Source organism: Asterias rubens, chromosome 9 (assembly GCF_902459465.1).
Source record: "Asterias rubens chromosome 9, eAstRub1.3, whole genome shotgun sequence".
In the NCBI taxonomy this organism is placed as follows: domain Eukaryota; kingdom Metazoa; phylum Echinodermata; class Asteroidea; order Forcipulatida; family Asteriidae; genus Asterias; species Asterias rubens.
The window spans coordinates 2381605-2407259 of record NC_047070.1 but is presented as its reverse complement, the minus strand read 5'-3'; the positions used below and the strand labels follow the sequence as shown (position 1 = coordinate 2407259).

The window sequence follows — 25655 nt, the reverse complement described above, 5'->3', positions numbered from 1 at the left end:
TGTAACCACGGTTTTGTGTTTCCATTGTAGCTTTTGTGAGCTTTAGGGCCCAATTTCATAGAGTTGTTAAAAGCACAATAAGTTGCTAAGCACAATCAAATTTTGTTCACCAGAATAGGGTTACCAGCCAAACTACCATGTCACATGTACAATTTGTAACTGGTTGCCTGCTAGTTTCTGCTAAGCAGAAAAATGTTAAGCAATATTGTCTGCTTAAAGCAGCTCTATGAAAATGGGCCCAGGTCCTAAACCTATATATTTTGTACATACTTGATTTCCATTTCTGTTCCTTTGAAAGTTAAATTTGCATCCGGATAGAAGAATATTAATTTTTAATTTTTTTTTTTTACCCATACCCAGATGTGTTTTAGCATTGTATTCTCTGTACTTTCATAGGCTTTAAACTGCCTCTAGCTGCCGGGCAACCTCGGTAGTCTAGTTAGTAAGACACTGCTCTAGAATTGTAAGGGTCATGGGTTCGAATCCCACCCGAGTAACATGCCTGTGATATTTTTTCACAGGACTCGGGAAAGTACTGAGTATACAGTGCTAACACACATCGGTGTATGGGTAAAAACCAAAATTAATATTCTTTATCCCCGATGCAAATTTAACATCTATTATATCGTTGCGGTAGCCGCTGCCAAAACATAGGATTCGAACTGCCTCTAGCTACCGGGCAACCTCGGTAGTCTAGTTAGTAAGACACTGCTCTAGAATTGCAAGGGTCATGGGTTCGAATCCCACCCAAGTAATATGCCTGTGATATTTTTTCACAGGACTCTGGGAAAGTACTGAGAATACAAACAAAAATTAATATTCTTTATCCCCGATGCAAATTTAACATCTCTTACAAGTAAAAGGGAGTTGAAAATTGAAACATATTACATTTAAAGCCAAACTTCTTTCAGGTATAATTATTGAATAATATTTGCTTTATTAAACATAGCAGTTATTTTTACAAGTTTTGTATGATGCAATCAATTATATTTTGTAAAATAATAGATAACAAACAGTATTTTGTATTAATAAATTCAATGCAGAAATAAATTATTAAAATGTTCTAATTTTTCAATAACTCTGCTTGGAAGATTCTTTTTATTTAATACTCCATACGGTATACGATCATGTAATACACCCTTGTGGTTTATTATGTGATAGCTGAAATAAAAAGTTGCATTCCCTTTTGGTAATTACTCAAAACATATATTAACTTAAAAACTGACTTGGTAACGAGCATTGGAGAGCTGTTGATAGTATAAAACATTGTGAGAAACGACTCCCTCTGAAGTTACGTAGTTTTTGAGAAAGAGGTTATTTCTCACTAAAATATTAAAAGACTTCTAGCTAGAAGTCTTTTATTTCTATCTGAAAGCACACAAATTGGTCAAACAAGGGTGTTTTTTCTTTCATCATTTTCTCCCAACTTCGATGACCAATTGAGCCCAAATTTTCACAGGCTTGTTATTTTATGGTTATGATGGGATACACCTAGTGAGAAGACTGGTCTTTGACAATTACCAAACATGTACCCTCCCTTCAAAACCAAAAACTTCATTCCTTGTTTTCTCTCCATTGGGTTCTTGGCTAGTACAGTGATTTAATTCACTTTTCTGACTTCACAACCAGAATAAATGAAAGTACACAATTTAAGTACAAAGTACAGTTTCTCCCTTTTCAAATCTTATTTATGAGATGATGAAATAGTTACTAGCAAGTTATTTGGGTCTTTATATCTGGCGTGATATTTGGTCCTTGGGGAAAAGTAGGCACATATTACAGAGTACAAGGGTTGACCTACATGATGTAGGTTTTAATGAATAGACAATTATAACACAAAAAAAAGTGATTTTTCTGAGGGCAAAAAAAGAAGGATGAAATACTGCCTGCTAAATAGTTATAATTGTCCTCCTTTGTTTACTTGCAGAGGAAAACAAAATAATAACACAAGGAATACTTTCATAAAAAGACAGGGCAACTGTGGGAGTGGATAACTTCATTTGCCTCTTGTGCAATAAGGAAGAAGAACCTGGTTAGGTTAACTGTTTTTTTCAAGCTTTCATGATTAACTCAATGTGCTTGGCATGGCAATATATCACCCTAAGAGGGCGCTTTACTAAAATGAAAAGCCAATTTGGATTGGTCTACAATCATATATATCTAAATATAAGTGGTGTTGTTTTGAATTGAATGGCAGAAGCAATGAGTTAACATTGGTTGCACTGATTAACTCATTCAATGTCTAGGTCGTACATGTTTGATCTGTTTTATGTATTCCGAAAGTGCCGTATATGTACGATAATTTTCATGTACTCAAAAATTGTCATATATATATGATCCATTGAGGGCATTATCACTCAAGATACACTATTGACTTTGGGATGTACTGAGGCAACAAAAATAAGCAAGGTTTTGTTTGGTGAGAAAGACTAATTGATATACTTTTTTTACACAGAATGATGATAAATGTCGCCAAAGAAAGCGGGTACTAAAATAGTTCATTAATGTTAGTTAGTGTTTCTTGGTTTTCTTTTGGCTCTTTCCTTAGCTGTACCAATCCAAGAAGAGCAATGAGAAGGAACACATGACGAGAAAAAACAAGATCCAAACTCGGAAGCCAGCGTTATTCTTGATCGCCTGGAAGAAAAAAGAATAATTACCCAAGAATTAGGGATAAAAATACTTCAAGAGATTCAGAATTTGTTTTTAAATGTTACAAAACTGTACACCAATCCAGGCGCTGCGGTGTACCTGTGCCTAGTTTTGTGCACATGGACACAAGAAAATCGTTTTCCTTTTCACTTTTTATGGAAATTCAATGTCTTCTTCGACAATCTATGCGATTTCCCTGACATGGCTGCATGATATGCAATTTACTACATTCTTGATAAAATATTTAAAATTATTAAGAAGGTAAATACTAAAATTCTGATAAAATACCTTGCCGATGTACGCATTGAACTAGCGACTTTATGCAATTTCCATGTCTTTGTGCACAAAACTAAGCACAGGTACACGGCAGCAGTGGCGCGCGGTGCCCAGCACTATGCCTGCCCGGATTGGTGTATAGCCAGGTCTGAGTTAAGGGCTTCAGTAGTGGCTATGGCTGGGTCACTGAAAAGTCCTATTCTTCAGGACTTGCAATCACAAGGTTGTAGGTTCGAATCCCATAGCTCACCACTGGTTTCACAATGACTTGAATAAGTATTTAGGATTTGAGGCATTACATGGTGAGGTATCAATGTGTATTTGGTTTGCGGTAACACCATGTGTGTATCTACTCGCAGGTAGAGTTGTTCTTAGAGAACTGTCTTGCTTTATTCTACCGCACGGAGTAGATAATCGAAGGTTCGGGAGACTTCTCAGTTCTGAAAAGAACTGTCCTGCTTTTTTTAACTATTACCAGAGCGGATGGTATAGAAATAGACTTGACTACTAATTTAGCTTATAGGATCGTAATTAACTGTACTGCCGCGGAGTCAGAATAAGTATTGTTGTCTAGTTACTTAATCACAATTTCTTGGTTTGTGCAATTCACAATCATAGGCATTAAACTAATGTTTGTATGAGAGAGATTGGCTGTTGCGTGCTATATATCCCCTTTGCTTAGTGCCCTTGATGGGAAGATCATCTCAACAAACAAACAAACAAACAAACAAACAAACAAACAAACAAACAAACAGTGTATCGCTGCAGTCACTACCATATCCCTAGCCAAGGCAGATTGACTTGGATGCAACCTTTCATGGTTTTCTTTCTTACCGCTCGGATGTCTTCATTTCCTTCGATGATATTCTCTGTTGTCGCGACGACGGTGTCCGCTATCATGTCTATTTCACCTTCCTGGAGGAATTAATCAAACAAATCAAACTTTGAAGATGGGTTGTGAAAGGGATTGGTCGATGGTGAAAGGGAATTGTAGATGGTGAAAGGGAATTGTAGATGGTGAAAGGAACTTGTAGATGGTGAAAGGGATTTGTAGATGGTGAAAGGGAATTGTATGGTGAAAGGGAATTGTAGATGGTGAAAGGGAATTGTATGGTGAAAGGGAATTGTAGATGGTGAAAGGAACTTGTAGATGGTGAAAGGAACTTGTAGATGGTGAAAGGGAATTGTAGATGGTGAAAGGAACTTGTAGATGGTGAAAGGAACTTGTAGATGGTGAAAGGGAATTGTAGATGGTGAAAGGAACTTGTAGATGGTGAAAGGAACTTGTAGATGGTGAAAGGAACTTGTAGATGGTGAAAGGGAATTGTAGATGGTGAAAGGAACTTGTAGATGGTGAAAGGAACTTGTAGATGGTGAAAGGAACTTGTAGATGGTGAAAGGGAAATGGTGAAAGGAATTTGTAGATGGTGAAAGGAATTTTTTATGGTGAAAGGGAGATGGTGAAACAAACTTGTAGATGGTGAAAGGGACTTGTAGATGGTGAAATGAATTTGTAGATAGGGAAAGGAATTTGTAGATGTTTAACCAACATTGTAGATGGTGAAAGGGAAATGGTGAAAGGAATTTGTAGATGGTGAAAGGAATTTGTAGATGGTGAAAGGAACTTATAGATGGTGAAAAAGTGACGTGGGTGGGCTCATAGATGACTGATAACCAACACTATCCGAAGATAACAAAAAGAAAAGCTTAATCAAGTTATTAGGAAGTTTTCTGTCGAGAGCTTGGATCCGTTGGGGTACAAACCCAATAAACAAGATAAACAAGATTGTTTTTTACCTGTTGGAGAACTTTGTCGGCAAATATCTCCTGTAGTTTGGTGATTTCAACCACTTTGCCCTCTATCTGCCTGGGATCAAATGGGATTCAATCAGATTAGTTAAGATTAAAGGAGAATTGGGTGTCATGGCTGAGTAGATAAGAGCACTGGGGTCAGGTTCTGGTGTTCCTGATCAGAGTGTGGGTTTGTGTCCCGGTCATGACACTACTACTATTAATCGGATAACAATAAAAGAAAATGTACATCAAAAAGAGATACAATTAATTTTCTCACCATAGAATTTTCATACACAAAAACTTGGCTATGTAGATAATTTTTGCAATGTTCGTTGGTGCCAGTCGGAAGCCATTCAACCTGTAACTGCCATAAAGCCAGGGTTCACACCCAGCGATATAAAGATGTAAAGTGAACCCCTTTCTGCAGCTTCTGACTGGCACCCACGAACAAAGATATCTAAAATAGTGAGACGGACAACATAGGGCTAGCTAGCAGGTTGTTGGTTCAAATCCCGCCCAAGTAAATTTTTCCTTGTTCAACCCAATTTTTGTATCTTTACAAATTTCCACTATTATTATTACACCAGAATTGAACTCTTATAAAGGGTTGGGTCATTCTAAGATTTGATAGAAGTAGATTTTTAGCTCTAACAATCAGACTTCGTCTTACCTCACTTCATCTACCAAGCAGTTCATTTCATTGAATAGTCGCTTGTTTTCCTCTTCAAACTGAAACAAAATTAAAACATTTAAAAGTTACAGCCGTTTATGAAATAGATTGCAATTCAGAGGAATGAGGATTGTCAATTGTCAAGCTAGGCAATAGCACTAAAGTTTGACTCCATGACAATAGAGGGCGCTGTTTAGTTTATCCGGTCAAATGCTCTCCTTGCAGTGACAATTTTTTTGTGGGGGAGGGGGGGATATTTGGCTACATTTTAACAAAACAAACAAAAAAAAAAAAAAAAAATCTAATGAAATTTAGTACCATTTGCATTTCTTCAGGTGAAAACTCCTCTTGTTCTTCTATCTGCTGATTGGACGATTCTAGGTCATGTGACAAGGGATCTGAAAATTAAATGAAAAGCAAGTTTTTAAAAAGTAGAGGACTGGAAATATTTTGAACTTTTCCCTCACTATACTCACTATCTTGAAAAGAAACAAATTATGAATGTTGACTTAAAGTCATGAAGTATAAGTAAACAAGGAGCCATTGAGATGAACCTTAATAATGATCCACTAAAAGCTAAAGTAGTATTCCCGGCCAATATTTCTACCTTCCGCCCAGGTAGTAGTTAAAAAGCAGGACAGTTCTTTTTCAGACCTTAAGAAGTCTCTCGTATTCTAAAAATCTACTCCGCCATAAAGCCAGACAGTTCTCTAAAGCACAAAATCTACCTGGCAAGTAGAGACACACATGGGGTTACTGCAAATCAAATAAATATTGATACCTCACCATGCAATGCCTCAAGTCACATAGAGATAAATCAAGTGCAAATATTGTTCAGATAAAAAATGGTCAGGGGTCAAGACGGTTTTTCTAATTTTGATTCTGTTCTTGTTAAATATATTCTGGTCCAGTAAACATGTTGAGCTACTGTCTTGTGGACTTTTCTCCCAAATTCCATCCCTGTACAGGAATATAATGCACAAACCTTGTTGTTTTGCTGGAGTGCTGGTGGCTGTGGGAGGAGGATGTAGCCTCGTGGCAAGACGCGTCTGGCTAGGCTGGAGTCTCGATCTGTAGTAAAGAAAAAAGAACTCTTTGATTATTCTTATATTCCTGGGATTAATAAAACATTGGCGTAATTACCGAAAAATACGGTTAGCATAAAAACTTACTGAGAGCTGTTGATTGTATAAATCGTTGTGAGAAACGACTCCCTCTGAAGTGACGTAGTTTTTGAAAAAGAGGTAATTTTTCATTCACATATTAAAAGAATTCAGACCTGAAGCCTTTTATTATGCATCTTACTCACAAATTTCTGCAACCAAGGTGTATCCTTTCATTATTCTCTTGTTTTTACAGAATTTTCATTTTATGCATAATGTTGAGACACACCAAGTGAGAATATTTGTCTTTGACAATTACCAATAGTATCTTTGGTTTTTGGAATAATTCGATTAAATCCTACATTAAAGTAGATGTATACACATACAATCAAACTAACTAGAATCAAACAAGGTTGACTGGGGGACTATATGCTACAACTCCTGTGATTTAAAGGCAGCGGACACTATTGGTAATTACTCAAAATAATTGTTAGCATAAAAACTTACTTGGTAACTAGTAATGGAGCGCTGTTGGTAGTATAAAACATTGTGAGAAACGGCTCCCTGTGAAGTAATGTAGTTTTCCAGAAGGAAGTAATTTTCCACGAATTTGATTTTGAGACCTCAGAATTAAATTTTGATGTCTCGAAATCAAGCATCTGAAAGCAACAACTCCGTGTGACAAGGGTGTTTTTTCTTTGATTATTATCTCACAACTACGACGACCAATTGAGCTCAAATTTTCACAGGTTTGTTATTTTATGCATATGTTGATATACACTAAGTGAGAAGACTGGTGTTTGACAATTACCAAAGGTGTCCAGTGTCTTTAGTATTTAGCCAGGGAGGGATTTTGCCTGGTAGGGATTTGAACCCACATTCTGATAGGGTGTCGTGGCCGAGTGGATAAGAACACCGAACTCAAGCTCTGGTGTTTCTGTTCAGCAGAGTGTGGGTTTGAATCCCGGTCGTGACACTTGTGTCCCTGAGCAAGACACTTAACTATAATTGCTTCTCTCCACCCAAGGGTAAATGGGTACCTGTGAGGGCAGAGATGGTTCTTGTAATTGATTTAGCCGAGTAGCGCATATTAATGTTGCACAAGGCTGTATACTCCCCACCAGGGAGCTGAGATGGTTTAAGGAGTGATTTAAGGCCCAGTGACCAGGGGTAATAATGTGAAGCGCTTTGGGACGCCCTCCGGGTGTGAAAAGCGCTTTATAAAAATGGGTTATTATTATTACTATTATTTCACTCACATTCTCTTCTTGTCTACAACTCGTTTGACTCTGACTGCTATCTGGTCGCTGTATAACTTACACACAGCTGTAAGAAAAAACAAACATCAAATTAACAAATAATATATAAAACAGGTTCTTTTACAAAAGCCTAGTACCGGTATATCAAATCTATTATTTGTTCATATGAGTTGAGTCATTATCATGTTTTTTTTTGCAGAAGTCCAGCTATGAAGAATGCATTTTGCACATGTTTTTACGCCGTGCCGCGTCAGTGCAAAAATGTTGTATCTCAATTTTGCAAAAATGTAGTACCTCAATTTGGCAAAAAAGTTGTATCCATACGAAATGCTCTGTGCAAAAACATTGTACTGTTTTATGTGTACATCTATTTTATGCGAGAAACAACATTTTCACCGTTTCAAACTTGTGCATGATGTAGTGCTAGACTAGGAGATACAAAGATTTTGGACTGGCACAATGACTTAATAAACTTGCTCAGTGAGTAGACCCCAAGAGTCAGTTCATTAAACTATTCTGTCAATGTCACCTTTAAGATATTCCTGTAACAGATCGAAAACAGCTTCTCTGTGTAGCTTTACTTGAGCAACCATCGTCTGCTTGAAAACTGAAAAAAAAATGACAAATAAATCTTTAAAAATAAGTCTAAAAAATTAGAGCCTTGTCTCACTTATTTTATTAGGCATCTGAAAGCACACACATTTGTGCAACAAGGGTGTTTTTTCTTTCATTATTCTCTTGCAACTTCGATAACCAATTGAGTCTAAACTTTTGCAGAGTTGTTATTTTATGCATATAGGCCTAAATGTTGGGATACACCAAGTGAGAACACTGGTCTTTGACAATCACCAAAGGTGTCCAGTGTCTTTAAGAATGAGAGGATTTATCAATACTTAAAGGGGTGACTGAGGAGGAACATGTATTGTACCTTCATTCTTGAAGACTCTGATGGTATCTGAACAGGTTCTCATAAATTCCTGAGCGTCAGTGTCGATTTGATCCCTCTCTGCATCGGACATTCCACCCACATCGGATATCAAGTGACTGAAGATAAAAAATAAATTCATTTTTTCTTCTTCAAAGATGATATTCCCGTCAAGGGAACTTGTCAAACTCCCACAAGGGGATATAAACGCCAAGCTGGCAACAGCCAATCTCTCTCATACAAACATTGGTTAAACGTCAAATGATTATGAATTGCAAAGATCAAGAAATTGTGATTCAGTAACTAGATGACAATATTTATTCTTAGTCATGGTGAAATCTCGGTTAGCTGGGGGGATTCTAGTGATTGCGAGTCCTGCAGTCTAACCACTGGACCATTAGGGTTAGGGTTAGTTAGGGTTAGGAATAGGAAAATACATTTGGGAGGTCGGACTGTAGGTGTGTTGGAACCTATGGATGAAAGAACGTAGGCTTGTAATTGGGACTATAGATAAACAAGGGATACTAGGGTGACAGGAGGGTAGAGCTACATTCATACATCTACCTGGCTTCATTGATGTAATCCTTGCGATGCTCCAACAAGAAATCTTTCAATTTGCTTATCGTGGTAGCCTGGGGAGGGAAAAATACAAAAAAGAGGTAGGCGTAAGAAGAAAGTTTTTTAACAAAATATTTCTTGTTAAAATGTGGAGTGTGACTTTGAGATACTTTAAAGGAGATTTAGAGAAACTAAATAAGAAGTTGTTTAGAGGTTGTGTAGAGGCCACGATTGTTAGCAGAATTATTTGAAGATTTTGACTTCGAGCTCACCATTGCAAATATTAGCTCAAAAACCTCTCCCACAAGAGGACAAAAAACTAATTAAACTGGATGCATTAAATGAAAATTGGACAGGAAAATGCAAAAAGGGTGAAAAACTACTCAAAAATCAGAGCCCTTTTCAGAGCGAACTACACAGCTCGAGTGCCCTCTTGCTACTTGGATAACATTACATTTTCTCGAACAAAAATAATACAATTTAAATTTCTAAATGAAATCATATTTCAATCAATACAGTTTGGGAAATGGGAATAATTTATAATCTCATTCAATGAATCAACTGAACTAAACTAAAGATTCAATCAAATGTTTTCGCAATGAAGTGAACATCTTTTCCCTTTAAAGCAAAGGAAAATCAACCCAACGTTTCCTGCAATGCATGCAAGTAACAAAATTAGTAATTTAAAATGCCAATATTGCCAGATATTATCAATGATGAGATTGCCAACGTGGCCGACCCTGCGTGGTAAAGATTGGCTGGTCATGAGATGGAGAGAAAAGGCGTTGTTTTGGGCCACCACATCAACTTACCACTTCCCTGGCCTTGATAGCAAACTCTGTTCTGTTCTTCGCATGACCCAATATTGAGTTATTCCCCGTCTCTTTAGTTCCACCAAGGCCCTTCTTCCGAGTTCGAACTGTTTTTACAGAAGCTTTAAAAAGTGACGTTATGTCGGCTGCCATCTTGTCTGTCTCTGGAAGAAGAAAACAAATGAACAGCGCCCTCTAGCGCGCTTTCAATAAATGAGCTTGAAAAAAGAAACATGGCGAACATTCCGAAAGTGAAAGAAGTGTGAATGGTTTTCCTTTTTCAACATTACTCGAAATGTTGTCAATGTCTTTAGAAATTTTTAACGGACAATGTTCAACAACAACTTATGTATTCTGTGTGGAAGTCTTTTCGTGGGATTTGCAGTGATTTTCGTCGTGTATAAGCTTTTGTTCATGCGGAAACATTCTTCAGGGGATAACTCAACGTTGTTGGGTTCCCAATATTTGCAAGCAATTTTTGGTGGTGGACAATCGCTAGGAACATTCGGCAGTATGGCGATGGCAGATTGGCAAAGAAAACCAGAACTTCCTACTGAAATACAAGGTCAAGGGAAGGGATACGTCAGTGCACCAGACATGAGAGTAGGTTTTCGAAGAGGAAATACTTGGTTAATTTGTTTCTGAAGTTATTTAATATTTTACAATAGTTAATTATTAATTTTTTTATTTGTTTTACCAAGGCTTTAATTTATTAAATTAGGATAACTTTCCATATGGCGCCACCACTTTTTCACTCGTTTTTACAAAAAGGGATATCTCATTGAGGTAAATTAGATACTATATTATTTCATATCGAATGAAAAACTGGTGGTGCCACTGCCATACGGAAACTTTTCCTTAAATTATGTTATAGCTCGATGGTTTACTAAGTAAAAGTTAAAACAAACTGGATGGAATTTGGTTGCATATCGAGGATAAGTACTTTCCCGTGACTCCTGTGTGAAAAAAATCACTGGCTTATTATTACACGGGTGGTGGGATTCAAACCCACAATCCAAATCTTTGCAATTCTAGAGCAGTATCGGAAAAGTTTCCGTATTATGCTTTTTCATTCGATATGAAATAATGTAGTATCTAATTTACCTCAATGAGATATCCCTATTTGTAAAAATTAGTCAAAAAGTGGTGGTGCCGCCATACAGAAAGTTACCACTGATAATATAAGCAGTGATGAGACCGATGTTAAAAGCGGAGCCATTTACAGCTCAACAAGGTGGCCTAAAAAAGCCCTAAGCAGTATCTTGCACTAGACTACTTAGATTAACTGGCTAGAGGTTTATACTTACCCCTAGTTACTGGCCAATCTCGGTAGTCTACACTTATTGGTAAGACTAGAGAATTACTTTTGCTCGAATTGCAAAGGTTGTGAGTTCGAATCCCACACAAATAATAATATGCCCCCCAGGCAATGTTCCTTACTTTAACGCACTATTTATTACAGAAGAACCCCCCCCCCCATCTCAAAAATTCTCAAAGAATTCCTGACTTTACAAGCCCACAATGGAGTAACAATTTTGTTAATTCTTATTTTTTAATTTCTTATTTTTTTATATATATATTTTTTTTTTTTTTGGGGGGGGGGTGGGGTATCGCCATAAAATTATATTGAATAATAAAATTCATAGAGCAGGATTTGAACCAACAACCTCCGAAATTATAATCTAATATTATTTATCTCCCTACAGAATAATTCCCTGACTTATCCAGACACAAAGTATGTGAAGGATCTGAGGAACCCAATCTACCGAGCCATCTCCAGACAGAACGGTGAAATCAACAGAATGAGCAAAGAACAGATGAAGGCCAAGTTGGCCGAGCTAAGCCTCAATACAAGGTAATAATAAGACCTGCTGTGACAAAAAGCCCGTTCATACTTCCTGCGAGTGCGAAGCGAATTTGACGTCACAACCCTCCTTTCGAACCGTTATTCGCAAGTGAGTTGAACAAAGTTGAACTGCTGTGAATTATTCGTTGCGAATTTGTGATGTCAACATTCGCATCCATTCGCATTCGCAGGAAGTATGAACCGGGCTTAACTATTATGTTTAATGTCTCAGCGACCTCTATTGAAGAGTGGTATAAAGTAGGAGAAGACGTCCTGTTTTAAAGCATTTAATAATAATGTGAATTGCCAAAATAAATAATAATAAATTAATAACAATAATAAACATTTCTATGGCGCTCTACAATTAACACAGCGCCTCACAAGAAAAAGCAAAACAAAACATGTTTACAACAAATTTCTGTTTTTAACTAATTTCACAAAAAATAACAGAAAACCTTATAGAATGCTCTATATTGCACAGGAAGGCTTTTTAAAACCAAACAGAAAAATGTCCAAAGATCTTGTTTCAATTCAGCAGGCTTCGGCCAACAACCAAAAAATTGAAGGAAAAAAAAAACACCTGGAGAGAACCATGCTGGTGTCTTTGGCTACATACCCACCTGAATCCTTTAAAATCCTCAACTCAAGGTCACTCATCACTAATGTCAAAAGTCACTCGATCACCCAAAGGTCACTCATCGCTCGATTCAAGACTCTGATAAGCTCGGTGGCAAGTGTTTGTATTCACCTATGTATTTCTTCTCCAAACTGCAGTGGTATCGGTGAAATCCTGCGCACAAGATTAAAGACTCATTATAAGAACCATCTAATGGGTCAGGATGGTTTGGAGACGCCTTGCACTCAGCGAAACTACGACTATCTATGTGTGATCGACTTTGAAGCGACGTGTGAAGAACCAACTCCAATAGATTACATCCAGGAGATAATAGAGTTTCCAATCGTACTGGTCAACACAAAAACCATGAAAATTGTGAGTTGGTATCAATCAGATATTTTAGATTTTATATCTGATAATAATAATTATATGTTGTATATATTCTGTACATAAAGTATAAATTAACCTAGTTTAAAGTTGTTTTTATAAATTCATCACTGTAACTATCTGATGTAAGTAACCCCCCCCCTTTTTTTTCCACAGGTCTCTCATACCTATTTTTAAAATCATCATACCTTTGATCTTGCTATTCTTATTAATTGACCATTGTTAGTTGCATCATGATGCAACTTGCTCTCTAATCCTACCCTTTCATGTCTCTCTGCATTATTGTCGAACAATACATTTACCACTTTTATGGTCCAGTAACCCTTCCTTTCATTCTAAACATCCTTTGTCCTCGCCACTTCACTGCTATTGGTTCATAGCCACCAATATTGTTTCTGAAATAGGAACTTTGATTGGCTGTTATTTTCCCGCTTCTTTCTGGATCCTTTCCTTAATCCCTTTCCCCCTCTCTTTTTCTTTAAATGGATATGTATTTGTTTGTACTTGTTTTATGCCTCTGAAGAAGGTCCGGATTGGATCGAAAGCTAAGGCCATCTACCCTATTCATTATATTATCATTTGATAATAATAATAAAAATGAAAATCCAAGCACTTATAAAGCGTTGTTTCACAAGAAAGGTATCACAATGCTTGACAACAAATTTTAATTAATAAGTAACAAGCATTGTGATACAACAACAAACAATAAAAGAATGAGAATGAAATAGATTGCCTAAACAAAATGAATCTGGAAAAGGTGAGTTTTAAGCAATGTTTAGAATTCAGTAAGTGAACAAATGGCATGACGTTTTTGATAAGGAAGATTGTTCCAAAGATTTGGAAGAGCTACATAAAAAAAATTGGAAGAGGAGGAGTATTTGGTTTCAGGTTTGGTGAGAATCCTTGTACAGGGAATCTTAGCTGGAACAGAGTTGTTAAAAAATCTGTTTTAAAATGCATCTTTTTGTTCAAGTGCCATGAGTATCTTGTTGGTACAAGTGCACTGTTTAAGACTTTGGTATTATTATTATATTATTTCATTTTATCACAGCATGCAAACAAAAGATCACATTTTCTTTTATTATTCCATTGGGTTATTTTGAATTGCCGTGTCGTATTTGTATTTTTTTAAGTCCAACTATATCGGACAAAATTAGGTTTGTCATCAAACTGAAACTCATAAAGTAACAGGTGCTTGTCCTGTATTTGTTATTATATCTTTCTATTATTGATATTAGTTTCCTTTTTATTCTCACAGGAGGATAAGTTTGATTCCTTCATCAGGCCAGAATTAAACCCAAGGCTTTCTACGTTCTGTAAAGACCTTACAAGTATTACTCAGGTATTCCACACTACATTTTTTTTGTATTTGTAATTTTTCAGATTGATAAAGCACCAGGGTTCGATTTACATAACGAGCTAAGATTGATCTTAAGATGTGACTTAATTGCTAAGCAAATTTCAATGTCGAGATACAACTCACTATGGCAGTAATGGCAACTCATTCAAGTGCTTTTTGAAATCAAGCTCAGAATGACTATAACATAATATTCATTGTTTTTTATCTTTAAAGACACTGGACACTATTGGTTGTCAAAGACTAGCCTTCACAGTTGGTGTATCTCAACATATGCATAAAGTAACAAACCTGTGAAAATTTGAGCTCAAGCGGTCGCAGAAGTTGCGAGATAATAATGAAAGAAAAAAACACCATTGTCACACAAAGTTGTGTGCTTTCAGATGCTTGATTTCGAGACCTCAAATTATAAGGTCTCGAAATCAAATTTGTGGAAAATTACTTTTTTCTCGAAAACTACATTACTTCAGAGGGAGCCTTTTCTCACAATGTTTTATACTATCAACTATCTCCCCATTACTTGTTACCAAGAAAGGTTTTGTGCTAATAGTTATTTGAAGTAATAACCAATAGTGTCCACTGCCTTTAAGACTTTCTTGACTAAAAACGAATAAATTTTCAGTACGCATGGCAGTAGTGCAGTACGAAACCAAGTTACCACTCATATGCAGTCTCGCAGTCTTAACCAAACACAAAGAAAATCCACTCTCTTAGGTACCCATCTCACTCCTGGATGAAGGGAAGCAATTATTGTTTTCTGAAGCACCTAACTTTTTGACCAATTAGCCCTAGATTCAAACCACTGTCAGTGATAAGAAATTGTGCATAGAATTGCAAAAGTTGTGGGTTGGAATCTCACCTGAGTAACATGCCAATGTATTTTTGTTCACATAGCTTGGGAAAGCACTGAGTATACAGTGCTAACAAACATGGGTGTGCATATAGGTCAAACCAAAATAAATACAAATTCAGCATAGTTGTCAAACAACTTTACTTTGTAATACATGTTAAATTTGCATCGGGGATAAAGAATATTAATTTTTCAATTTTTTTTTTACCACCCGTACACCGAACTTTACTTTGGCAATCTTTATTTTTATGTATTTCAAACGAATTGGATGTAATTTCTCAAAATGACTTGCTTTTCCTTCTCAGAAACAAGTGGACCGAGCTGACCTCTTCCCGGTAGTCTTAAGCCGAGTCCATGAATGGATGAAGACTAAAGCGTTGGGTAAAGAGCACAGTTTCATCATAGTAACAGACGGGTAAGTGTTCCACTGAACAAAACACAGAGTCAATTTGCACTTAATCTTTATTAGATAGGGTGCAGAAGCGTATTGTTAATCTTGCAGGTGAAGTGTTGGGATGAACGCTACAACCTCTTTCCCTCTGTAGGTCTGTAGCCAGCCTCTGTCATTTCTACAGATTTGTTCGTGGTAAATGTGCCACCAGTGTGTCCGACCTAGTTCCACCTATCAGAGGTTTTGAGCCTGAAACCAGACTTTCTGCTTCTTCTCACCCATACGCTTTTGATTTGCTAATATGTAGAACAGTGAGCCATTCCAACAGCTTTATCCCACATACTGCATCTCTTCGAAACTCCTTGCCTGGTGCATGTTCCCCTCCGTCCACATTCTAGGCTGTTTCCTTGAGTTCTTTCCACATACCAAGAACGGTTTTAACTTTATTTTGGGGGCAAACTTGCCAAAAAAAATAGCATGTTCTGGCCAGGGGTTATGTGTCATGATTAATGGGAGACTTTCTGGGACGATAGAGGGCAGCAGACTTACCGGGTAAATCCATTGTTCTCAGAGTTATGCGCATGTTCAGAACTACGTAAACAATGGAAATTTACCCGGTATGTCTGCTGCCGCCTAGCGTTGGAAAGTCTCCTATTGAGCAGCATCATCTTCACTCTGGTCTTCGCTCATCTGGGCCCAATTTCATAAAGCCTGTAAGCACACAAATTTGCTTAGCATGAAATTTCAATTTGTTGTATACTGCTTGATACTGGTATTCAGTTGTTGTTTTTTGCTTATCCCGAAAAATCACGTGGCAATTTGGTTTGTAATCTCCTGTTTTTATCAAGGAAGAAGTTTCATGCTAAGCAAATTTGTGTGCTTACAGGCTTTATGAAATTGGGCCCAGGGCTCTCAAGTATGGGGACTGGTCATTTTCCTCTATTGCTCCTTGCCCATGGAAATCCCTCCATTCATTTCTTTGCCGAAATTGACCACTTCAAAGCTTTTCTCAAGACTCACATTTTCCATCAGATATTTATATGCTTACTTTATTGGAGGAGCTTGCGCCTTTGAATGTTTTTGAAATCCATATATGGCGCCATGCAAATGCTGTGAATCGTCATCATCAACGATTTGAAATCAGTTTTTAGTTTGTGCAATTTTGAATGTTTTTCCCCTGATTTTCATTTCAGGCCGTGGGATATGAACATGTACCTCAATGTTCAGTGCAAATTAAGCCAAGTGCGATATCCATCCTATGCACGTCAGTGGATCAACCTTTGCAAGACGTTCAGTAATTTCTACAAGACCAAACGCATGTGCCTCAGGTAAATATCACCATTCAAAATCAAAATAGTTAATTTCCAAAAGTTATAGAATAACAACCTTATGTGGGATTTGAGGCATTGCATGGTGAGGTATCAATATTTACTATAGCTCATACATATTCATGACCGAGAGTCGAGTTCTCATTGGTCCATTCATTACCCCGGGCCAGGTGTTAATTTTGCTAATTATAGCGCTCACGTGAGTATTCAGGCAAGTGGTTAATGCGCATGACAAGTAATTGCTCCCCGGGAGCTATTCTACTTGTCATGAGCACTACCATTGCGCGACGTCATCCCCGGGCGCTATTGATCGTGGTACTGTTTTGTATACACACTTCGCCTCAGGAACTAGTTTGTCAACTTCCAATACCTCGGGGAGGTAATATCGACTAGTCACCCTCGCACCATGTTATATTTGTATAATATTTTGTTTGCGGTAACACCATGTGTGTCTACTTGCCAGGTAGTTTATGTTCTTTTAAAAGATGCTTGTCACTTTATATTCTACTACTGCGGAGTGGATTTTCTGAAATTCGGGAGACTTCTCAATTCTGTAAAGAACTGTCCCGTTTTCTACTACATGTACTACCTGGGCCCAATATCATAGCGCTGCTTAGCGGCCGATTTTGTGCTTACTGTGCAATTTCTATTTCATAGCGCTGCTAACCGTAAGTACACGAAAAGGCATGCTAACCTTCCGGTGCTTACCAAACGAAAATAAATGACGTCACAATGCAAATCCACGGTAAACACGCAATATGGCCGCCCATTTTTTCTGCTGACCTGTGAAATACGCTAATGCTTAAGCAAATTTTTCTGCTACAGTAAGCACGCAAATTTGCTTACCGTTAAGCAGTGCTATGAAATTGGGCCCCGGGCGGAAGGTAGAAAATCAGTTGGGACTACTACTACTTAAGCCTTAGTGGAGTGAGGGGACTTGTTGTTAACACAATGTTTTGGTTATCTGCTGCTCACTCACTTTATGGGAGCATGGGATAAAAGTTGTTTTGATGACATTTTAAGAGGTGTTTTCTTAAAGAGTGGAACGCCTCAGAAACTCAGGGTAGTGTGTGATTACAGCATCTGTTTTTATCACATTGCAGAGAAGCAATTATGGTTTAAAAACTCAATTATTAGGGACTCAATTTACTGATCAGGGCCCAATTTCATAATTATTGAAAAGATACCTCAACAAATCTGTTAAGCAATGTCCTTGTCTTTCCTGTGTGTTGTGCCTTTGAACAATTTGTGTTTGATTTTGGCACTCTATAAATGTCTTCTGATTGATTGATTGATTGATTGATTGATTGATTGTATTAGAAACTCCAGTAATTTGTTTTAAATACATCTTTGATGAGTTGGTCATGAGTTGGGGTGAGTTGGGGCTTCATGGCCGAGCGGATAAGAGTACCGAGCTCAAGTTCTGGTGTTTCTGGTGTTTCTGTCCGGTCATGACACTTGTGTCCATGAGCAAGACACTTAACCATAAGTTTCTCTCCACCCAGGGGTAAAATGGATACCTGTGAGGGCAGAGATGGTTCATGTGACTGATTACCTTTTACTTCTGATGGTTGATAATAATTATTGAGATGTCCGTCTTTTAACTTGACAGGAATATGCTTGGAGCATTGGAGATGGGGTTCGATGGTCGGCCACATCGGGGGATTGATGACGCTATGAATATTGCTAACATTGCCATCAGGCTTATGGAAGATGGGTGTGAGCTTGAAGTCAATGATAGACTATCCCAGTAGCCACACCCTACTAGTGACCACACCCGCTAAAAAAAAAACCTTAGAAGCTGGATCTGGATATATATTCTCAATGTTCTAATTAGAGCCAAACGAGTAGAGAAGATGATGAAGAAATTTCAGTTTTAGATGTTGGAGGAAAATCCCAGAGAATTATTCAAGAGAAAAACCCACACGGTCAAGTAGGGACTGAAAACCCAATCCACATAGTGAACCCCGTTGGAATTCGAACCGGGGTCCTAGAGGTTGAAGGCGAGGCAAGACACCTACACCAACCGGCCTATGTAGAGGATTCTACGTTTGAATGTCTCTTACATCGCAATCAGGCTGATTGAAGACTGGTGTGAAGAGGAAGTCAACGACAGCCCATCACAATAACCACACCCTAGGTAAACCACGCCCGCTATCAACCACACCTGCTGTCAAAGAAACCTTAAAAGGTATGGCCTGTATACAAGAATCTACATGTGAATACCGCGACAAGCATGAGGACGACAGATGTAAAGAGAAATTCATTAACGGCCTATCACAATAACCACACCCTCTGTAAACCACGCCCGCTATCAACTACACCCGCTGTCGAAGAAACCATTAAAGGTATGGCCTGTATACAAGAAACTACCATTGAATATCGCAACCATCATAAGGACGACAGGTTTGGAGGAACTCCTGAACAGCTGCCATAGCAAACGTGCTGTCTATTGACCACACCTACTATAAACCATGTCTACTGTCAAACACACCCCATCTTTTGGATGGAATGTCATATACAACGTAGACTTGAGGTACAACTCCCATCATTCAACCAGTATGAGCATTAAGCAAGGAATGAGTGTCAATGGCAAATATGTCGCCACGCAACCTTGGTCATTTCATCACTTGACCAAATCTCACAGGCTGTTCAGAAGCATTTAAGGAAAACTTCTAGATTAATATAAGAAACAGTTGTAAAAAAAAAAAAAGTTTTCAAAAAAACAAATCAACTCATTTTTTCAGGTTCATTCTTCCATTGTTTTTCTATGAAGTTTCTTAAAAACATTTAAAAAATAGAGGTTATTATCCAAGAAATTGATTAATTTTAGTTAAAAAGTTGTTGCTTGTTTTTAGTGCATTGTTTGCTGTGGAGGTTGCTTCCCCATAGAATTTGAGGAAAACATCTCCCATCTGTCTTAAACGTTGTAGCGTCATGATTTTTAATTTAATTTGAGCCCTCATACTCGCATTAAGAGCCTCTCAAACTACCTACTGACTCAAGATTGTCTACTCAAAAATCTTACTTGCCCCGGTGTTCCTGGTTTGATTGGCTGAATATTGCGCCACAGCACCTTTCAACTATTACATAGTGCTATGTAAAAGGAGTAGGTCTCATAATTCAATCGTAGTCCTACATACCTTGCAGGAAATACTATATGTTAAAGCGCCTTGAGCGTCACTGAATGACGGATATGTCCGCTATATAACCACAAGAGAAACTGACTCGTTCAATTTTAAATGATTTATGGTTGAACAAGGAGGCCGTTGGTTCAAATCCTGCTCTGGTCAGTTGTTCAACTCGAAATCAATAATCTTACAGACGTGGAGTAAATTGAATCATCATGGAGTGATTTTTCTCCAGTATTTTTGTGTCACTGTCGTCTAAGGCTGTGTGTGATTCAGTGGCTGTGGCTACAAGCATGATACCTACAAGTATTGGACGTTAGCCGGTCAACTGTCTCCCAACCAAGAAATGATGCTCCAAAATGGTTCTGTGCGCTTATAAAATATGTTCATCGTAATCCTGTTTGGAAAAGTTGGGCGGGAAACATGTCATCCAAGGTGAAATGGTGATATTCTTTTTTAAAGCAGTTTTTAGAAATATTAGAAAAGAATGGTGGAGTCACAACTCAACTATCAAATTTACGATAGCGAAACAGAATTAGCAAGCTAGTGCAGGTAGCCAGTTGTCTCTGCAGTACGTACTGTAAAAATATAAACGACGATACGACATTGGTAATGTGAAAGTTTGTTGAATACTTGGAAGTACTTGTGGCGGAAACTAAAAGTTTAAAATCAAGATAGAAATCCGGATATTATAAATCGAGGATAATCCCACTTCAATCCTTTCAACTAATCTGTGAACTTTTCACCAGAATGCTGGATCATGATTTATTCTTGAAAGTGGTCAAACTTTTTGGTTGTTTTCCCTTCAAATAAAAGCATCTCATCAGAAATATAAATCTGAAGTTGTTTGAAACATGAGTCGAGGTGGCATGAGTGAGCTTTCTGAAGGATTTTTGGACAATTTCAGTTGATGTACTGTATCATGTCTTTTAGGTATCGGACTCTGAATATTTGTCAGTACTGTAGCAAGATAATGTGTGTGCTTTGATAAGTAGTCTATGTGCAAGATGGTCAACAGAAGTTAATGATTAGAGCTAATAGCTAATATTTAATATGTATTTATAAACAGGTTTTTCTACCAGTTTTGTGTTTTTTTGTTGATAGAAATGTTTTAAAGTTATCAATATTGCAAATGATAGTTCGGATAAAGATATTTATGAGAATTATTTTCAGAAAGTCGGCATGTTAACGGGACATCTGGCAGTGGGTTTGCTAGTTTACTTAAAGTGGAAACTTGTGTACAGGCCTGTATGCTTTGTTTTTGAAAGGGCAAGGGCACCAAGGCAATTGTAAATTTCTACTGGAGGATTTCAAGGGCACCAAGGCACTTGCCCTTCGTTGCCTTCGTGAAGTATCAGGCCTGTGTGTAGAAGGGCTCCTTTGAGACCCTACCCCACTTCTTGAACACTTTAAAGAAGCCAAATTGAAAATTAGCAACTCCTTGTTATAAGTTTTTTTGAAAAGAATTTCCCAATTGGTAATAACAGCGTAGTGCAATTCTCCTTTCTGAATTATATGCAAGGTCTTAATCCTGTTGCAGATGCTTTTTGGAAAATATCCTTTTATAGTTTCAAATATTGGACTGAATGTATTTGTGTTTTGTCAAATGTCAAAAATAATCTGAACTAACAGATGTTTGTTGTCTTTATGGTGTCATTTAAGTTTTTAAGGGACCGACAGTCCTAGACGTCAATTCAACAATCTGAGAGAGTTGCCAATAATTAAGTAGACTTTACTGAAACAATAGTTTAGATTCTCCTTTGAATTGGCTCATGATAAGCTATATATTACAGATGAGCTTTTTACTCGGTGATCAAGGATCAAATTAAACATTTAGTAGAGGGCAAGAGAGCAGTATCTTGTGATTTTGTTATTATAGTCGAAGTCAATGTATGAGATCTGTGATCTTTCATGGTTGGGTGGGGGGTTATAGGAATTGGACGTGGGTTGAGGATAAATGTTCGTTGATGGGTAAGATTGGGGGGTTTGGGAGATGGGTTTGGTTTTATGGTTGGGATTGGAAGTCTGCGTTGGGCTGATGGTTAGGGTATGGCCGGATTAGGGGCCAACTCAATTGTGATTCAAACTTTATCAGAATGTTTGACTTGCTCATTGTGTTTTTTTTTTTCAACCCTTGTGATTTTAAAAAATTTGGAAAAAAATTTGAACAAAATGCTTGACTTGTGATTTTTTAAATTTTTTAACCCAATTTTGAACAAAATGCTAGACTTACCCCTTGTGATATTTTAATTTTTTGCCTGAACTTAAAAAATAATGCTGGACTTACCCCTTGTGATATTTTCAACTTTTGACCCAAATTTGACCAAAATGCTGGACTTACCCCTTGTGATATTTTGAATTTTTCGCCAAAATTTGAACAAAATGCACCTTGTGATATTTTGAATTTTTGACCCAAATTTGAACAAAATGCTGGACTTCCCCCTTGGATTTTTTCATTTTTTGACCCAATTTGAACAAAATGCTGGATTTACCCCTTGTTATATTTTAAATTTTTTTGCCAAAATTTGAACAAAATGCTGAACTTACCTCTTGTGATATTTTCAATTTTTGACCCAAATTTGAACAAAATGCTGGACTAACCCCTTGTGATTTTTTTTAATTTTGACCAAATTTGAACAAAATGCTGGACTTGCCCTTTGTGATATTTTTAATTTTTGCCGAAATTTGAACAAAATGCTGGTCTTACCCCTTGTGATATTTTTAATTTTTTACAAAAATTTGAACAAAATGCCCCTTGTGATATTTTTAATTTTTGACCCAAATTTGAACAAAATGCTGGACTTACCCCTCGTGATTTTTTCATTTTTTGACCCAATTTGAACAAAATGCTGGATTTACCCCTTGTGATATTTTAATTTTTGACCAAATTTGAACAAAATGCTGGACTTACCCCCTTGTGATTTTTTATATTTTTTGCCAAAATTTGAACAAAATGCTGGACTTCCCCCTTGGATTTTTTCATTTTTTGACCCAATTTGAACAAAATGCTGGATTTACCCCTTGTTATATTTTAAATTTTTTTGCCAAAATTTGAACAAAATGCTGAACTTACCTCTTGTGATATTTTCAATTTTTGACCCAAATTTGAACAAAATGCTGGACTAACCCCTTGTGATTTTTTTTAATTTTGACCAAATTTGAACAAAATGCTGGACTTGCCCTTTGTGATATTTTTAATTTTTGCCGAAATTTGAACAAAATGCTGGTCTTACCCCTTGTGATATTTTTAATTTTTTACAAAAATTTGAACAAAATGCCCCTTGTGATATTTTTATTTTTGACCCAAATTTGAACAAAATGCTGGACTTACCCCTCGTGATTTTTTCATTTTTTGACCCAATTTGAACAAAATGCTGGATTTACCCCTTGTGATATTTTTAATTTTTGACCAAATTTGAACAAAATGCTGGACTTACCCCCTTGTGATTTTTTATATTTTTTGCCAAAATTTGAACAAAATGCTGGACTTCCCCCTTGGATTTTTTCATTTTTTGACCCAATTTGAACAAAATGCTGGATTTACCCCTTGTTATATTTTAAATTTTTTTGCCAAAATTTGAACAAAATGCTGAACTTACCTCTTGTGATATTTTCAATTTTTGACCCAAATTTGAACAAAATGCTAGACTAACCCCTTGTGATTTTTTTTAATTTTGACCAAATTTGAACAAAATGCTGGACTTGCCCTTTGTGATATTTTTAATTTTTGCCGAAATTTGAACAAAATGCTGGTCTTACCCCTTGTGATATTTTTAATTTTTTACAAAAATTTGAACAAAATGCCCCTTGTGATATTTTTAATTTTTGACCCAAATTTGAACAAAATGCTGGACTTACCCCTCGTGATTTTTTCATTTTTTGACCCAATTTGAACAAAATGCTGGATTTACCCCTTGTGATATTTTAATTTTTGACCAAATTTGAACAAAATGCTGGACTTACCCCTTGTGATATTTTTAAATTTACCGAAATTTGAACAAAATGCTGGACTTACCCTTGTGATATTTTTAATTTTTTGCCAAAGTTTGAACAAAATGCTGGACTTACCCCTTGTGATATTTTCTTATTTTTACCGTAATTTGAACAAAATGCTGGACTTACCCCTTGTGATATTTTAATTTTTTTGCCAAAATTTGAACAAAATGCTGGACTTACCCCTTGTGTTTTTTTTTAATTTTTTGCCAAAATTTGAACAAAATGCTGGACTTACCCCTTGTGATATTTTCTAATTTTTACCGAAATTTGAACAAAATGGTGGACTTACCCCTTGTGATATTTTTAATTTTTGACCCAAATTTGAACAAAATGCTGGACTAACCCCTTGTGTTTTCAATTGTATATTATAAATCAATTATTCCTTCAACTTAAAGTAACAAAACAGAACACAAGCCATTAAAAAAAACACAGCCTTTAAACTTATTTTTAAGCGACACACTTTTATTTAATAAAATATTCTGTCACACAGTCATAAATAAAGGCTGTACCTGAAGCAAGGGTCTGGCTCCCAGTCTACCTTACTTTTTTACATTAAGTTAATGTGAAATATTGACCCAATTCATCTGATGTCATTCACCAAACTAAATGTGTAAGTCTTTGAGTAAGGTTGGTTCTGAACAGAACCGGTGGTTGATAACTCAGCATTTCAATCAGTCTCTCTCCTGAAGACGATCAGAGCATACTGAAATGTTGAGTTGTCAACAACCAGTTCTTTTCAGAATCAAATCTACACAAAACCACGGTCTTAGTGATACTTCCACCATGCAAAGGCTTTTATTTGGGTTTAGCTCTTTCACCAGTTTTTATTAGGCCTTGTTTACACGCTACTTTGCCCGAGTTCTGTGAAAAAAATCCAATTGGGTGGGATTCGACCCTTTGCATAGCTATAGAGCAGGGTCCAATTTCATGGCTCTGCTTACCGCCGAATTATGTGCTGACGATCACGATTCCCTGCTTGACATGCTAGCGCCGAATTTCTGCGCTAGCCTTGTAAGCGCAGAATGCCTAGGAACGTGGAATACGCACGCGCACAAGCCAAAATTTGCCGCTAACCCATGAAATACGCTTGCCGTAACCACAGAATTCCCTGCTTCCGTAAGCGCCGATTCTGTGCTTACGGTAAGCAGAGCCATGAAATTGGGTTCAGATGTCTTCACCACTGGACCAGACTCATATAAGGAGATTTGGAATAACTTTATATAAAAATCTATTTCAATCCCCCCAAAATGCATTGGCGAAAACACGGTGCCAGACTAGTCTGCCCATTGTGTTGTGCTGCATTTGGACTGCAAATGGCGTCCAGCAACCACGCGACCAAAGAAACCAGGGCCCAATTTCATGGCTCTGCTTACCGTAAGCACAGAATCGGCGCTTACGGAAGCAGGGAATTGTGTGCTTACGGCAAGCGTATTTCACGGGTTAGCGGCGAATTTGGGCTTCTGCGCGTGCGTACTTCCTGTTACTAGGCATTCTACGCTTACAAGGCTAGCGTAGAATTTCGGCGCTTGCACGTAAGCGGGGAATCGCGATCGTAAGCGCAGAATTCGGCGATAAACAGAGCCATGAAATTGGGCCCAGGTCCCTCCATGTCGCAACTCTCTTCATACATAGCTCTGCACTAGCACTTGAGCTAGCCCGGTGGCTTGAGGCAGTTTGAAACCCTATGTTTAATCAACAGGTATC

General features: G+C 37.3%; 2 protein-coding genes across 2 annotated transcripts; one reads left to right on the top strand and one right to left on the bottom strand.

The window, feature by feature from the left end:
• Positions 1–2042: 2042 nt before the first annotated feature.
• On the bottom strand, positions 2043–10203 carry LOC117294444 (syntaxin-18-like). The gene is made up of 11 exons (XM_033776846.1): positions 10050–10203; positions 9244–9311; positions 8683–8798; positions 8284–8361; positions 7755–7821; positions 6378–6463; positions 5711–5790; positions 5393–5451; positions 4726–4795; positions 3763–3843; positions 2043–2637 (listed from the first exon to the last, which is right to left on the bottom strand). The coding sequence occupies exons 1-11, from the start codon at positions 10200–10202 to the stop codon at positions 2545–2547; spliced, it is 951 nt and encodes a 316-aa protein (XP_033632737.1). The 5' UTR covers position 10203; the 3' UTR covers positions 2043–2544.
• A 79-nt stretch (positions 10204–10282) lies between these two features.
• LOC117294443 (3'-5' exoribonuclease 1-like) lies at positions 10283–18731 on the top strand. Its single transcript, XM_033776845.1, has 7 exons — positions 10283–10652; positions 11756–11904; positions 12670–12886; positions 14157–14240; positions 15411–15520; positions 16690–16824; positions 18437–18731. Exons 1-7 carry the CDS (start codon positions 10380–10382, stop codon positions 18576–18578), a joined length of 1110 nt encoding a protein of 369 aa, XP_033632736.1. The 5' UTR covers positions 10283–10379; the 3' UTR covers positions 18579–18731.
• Positions 18732–25655: the final 6924 nt, after the last annotated feature.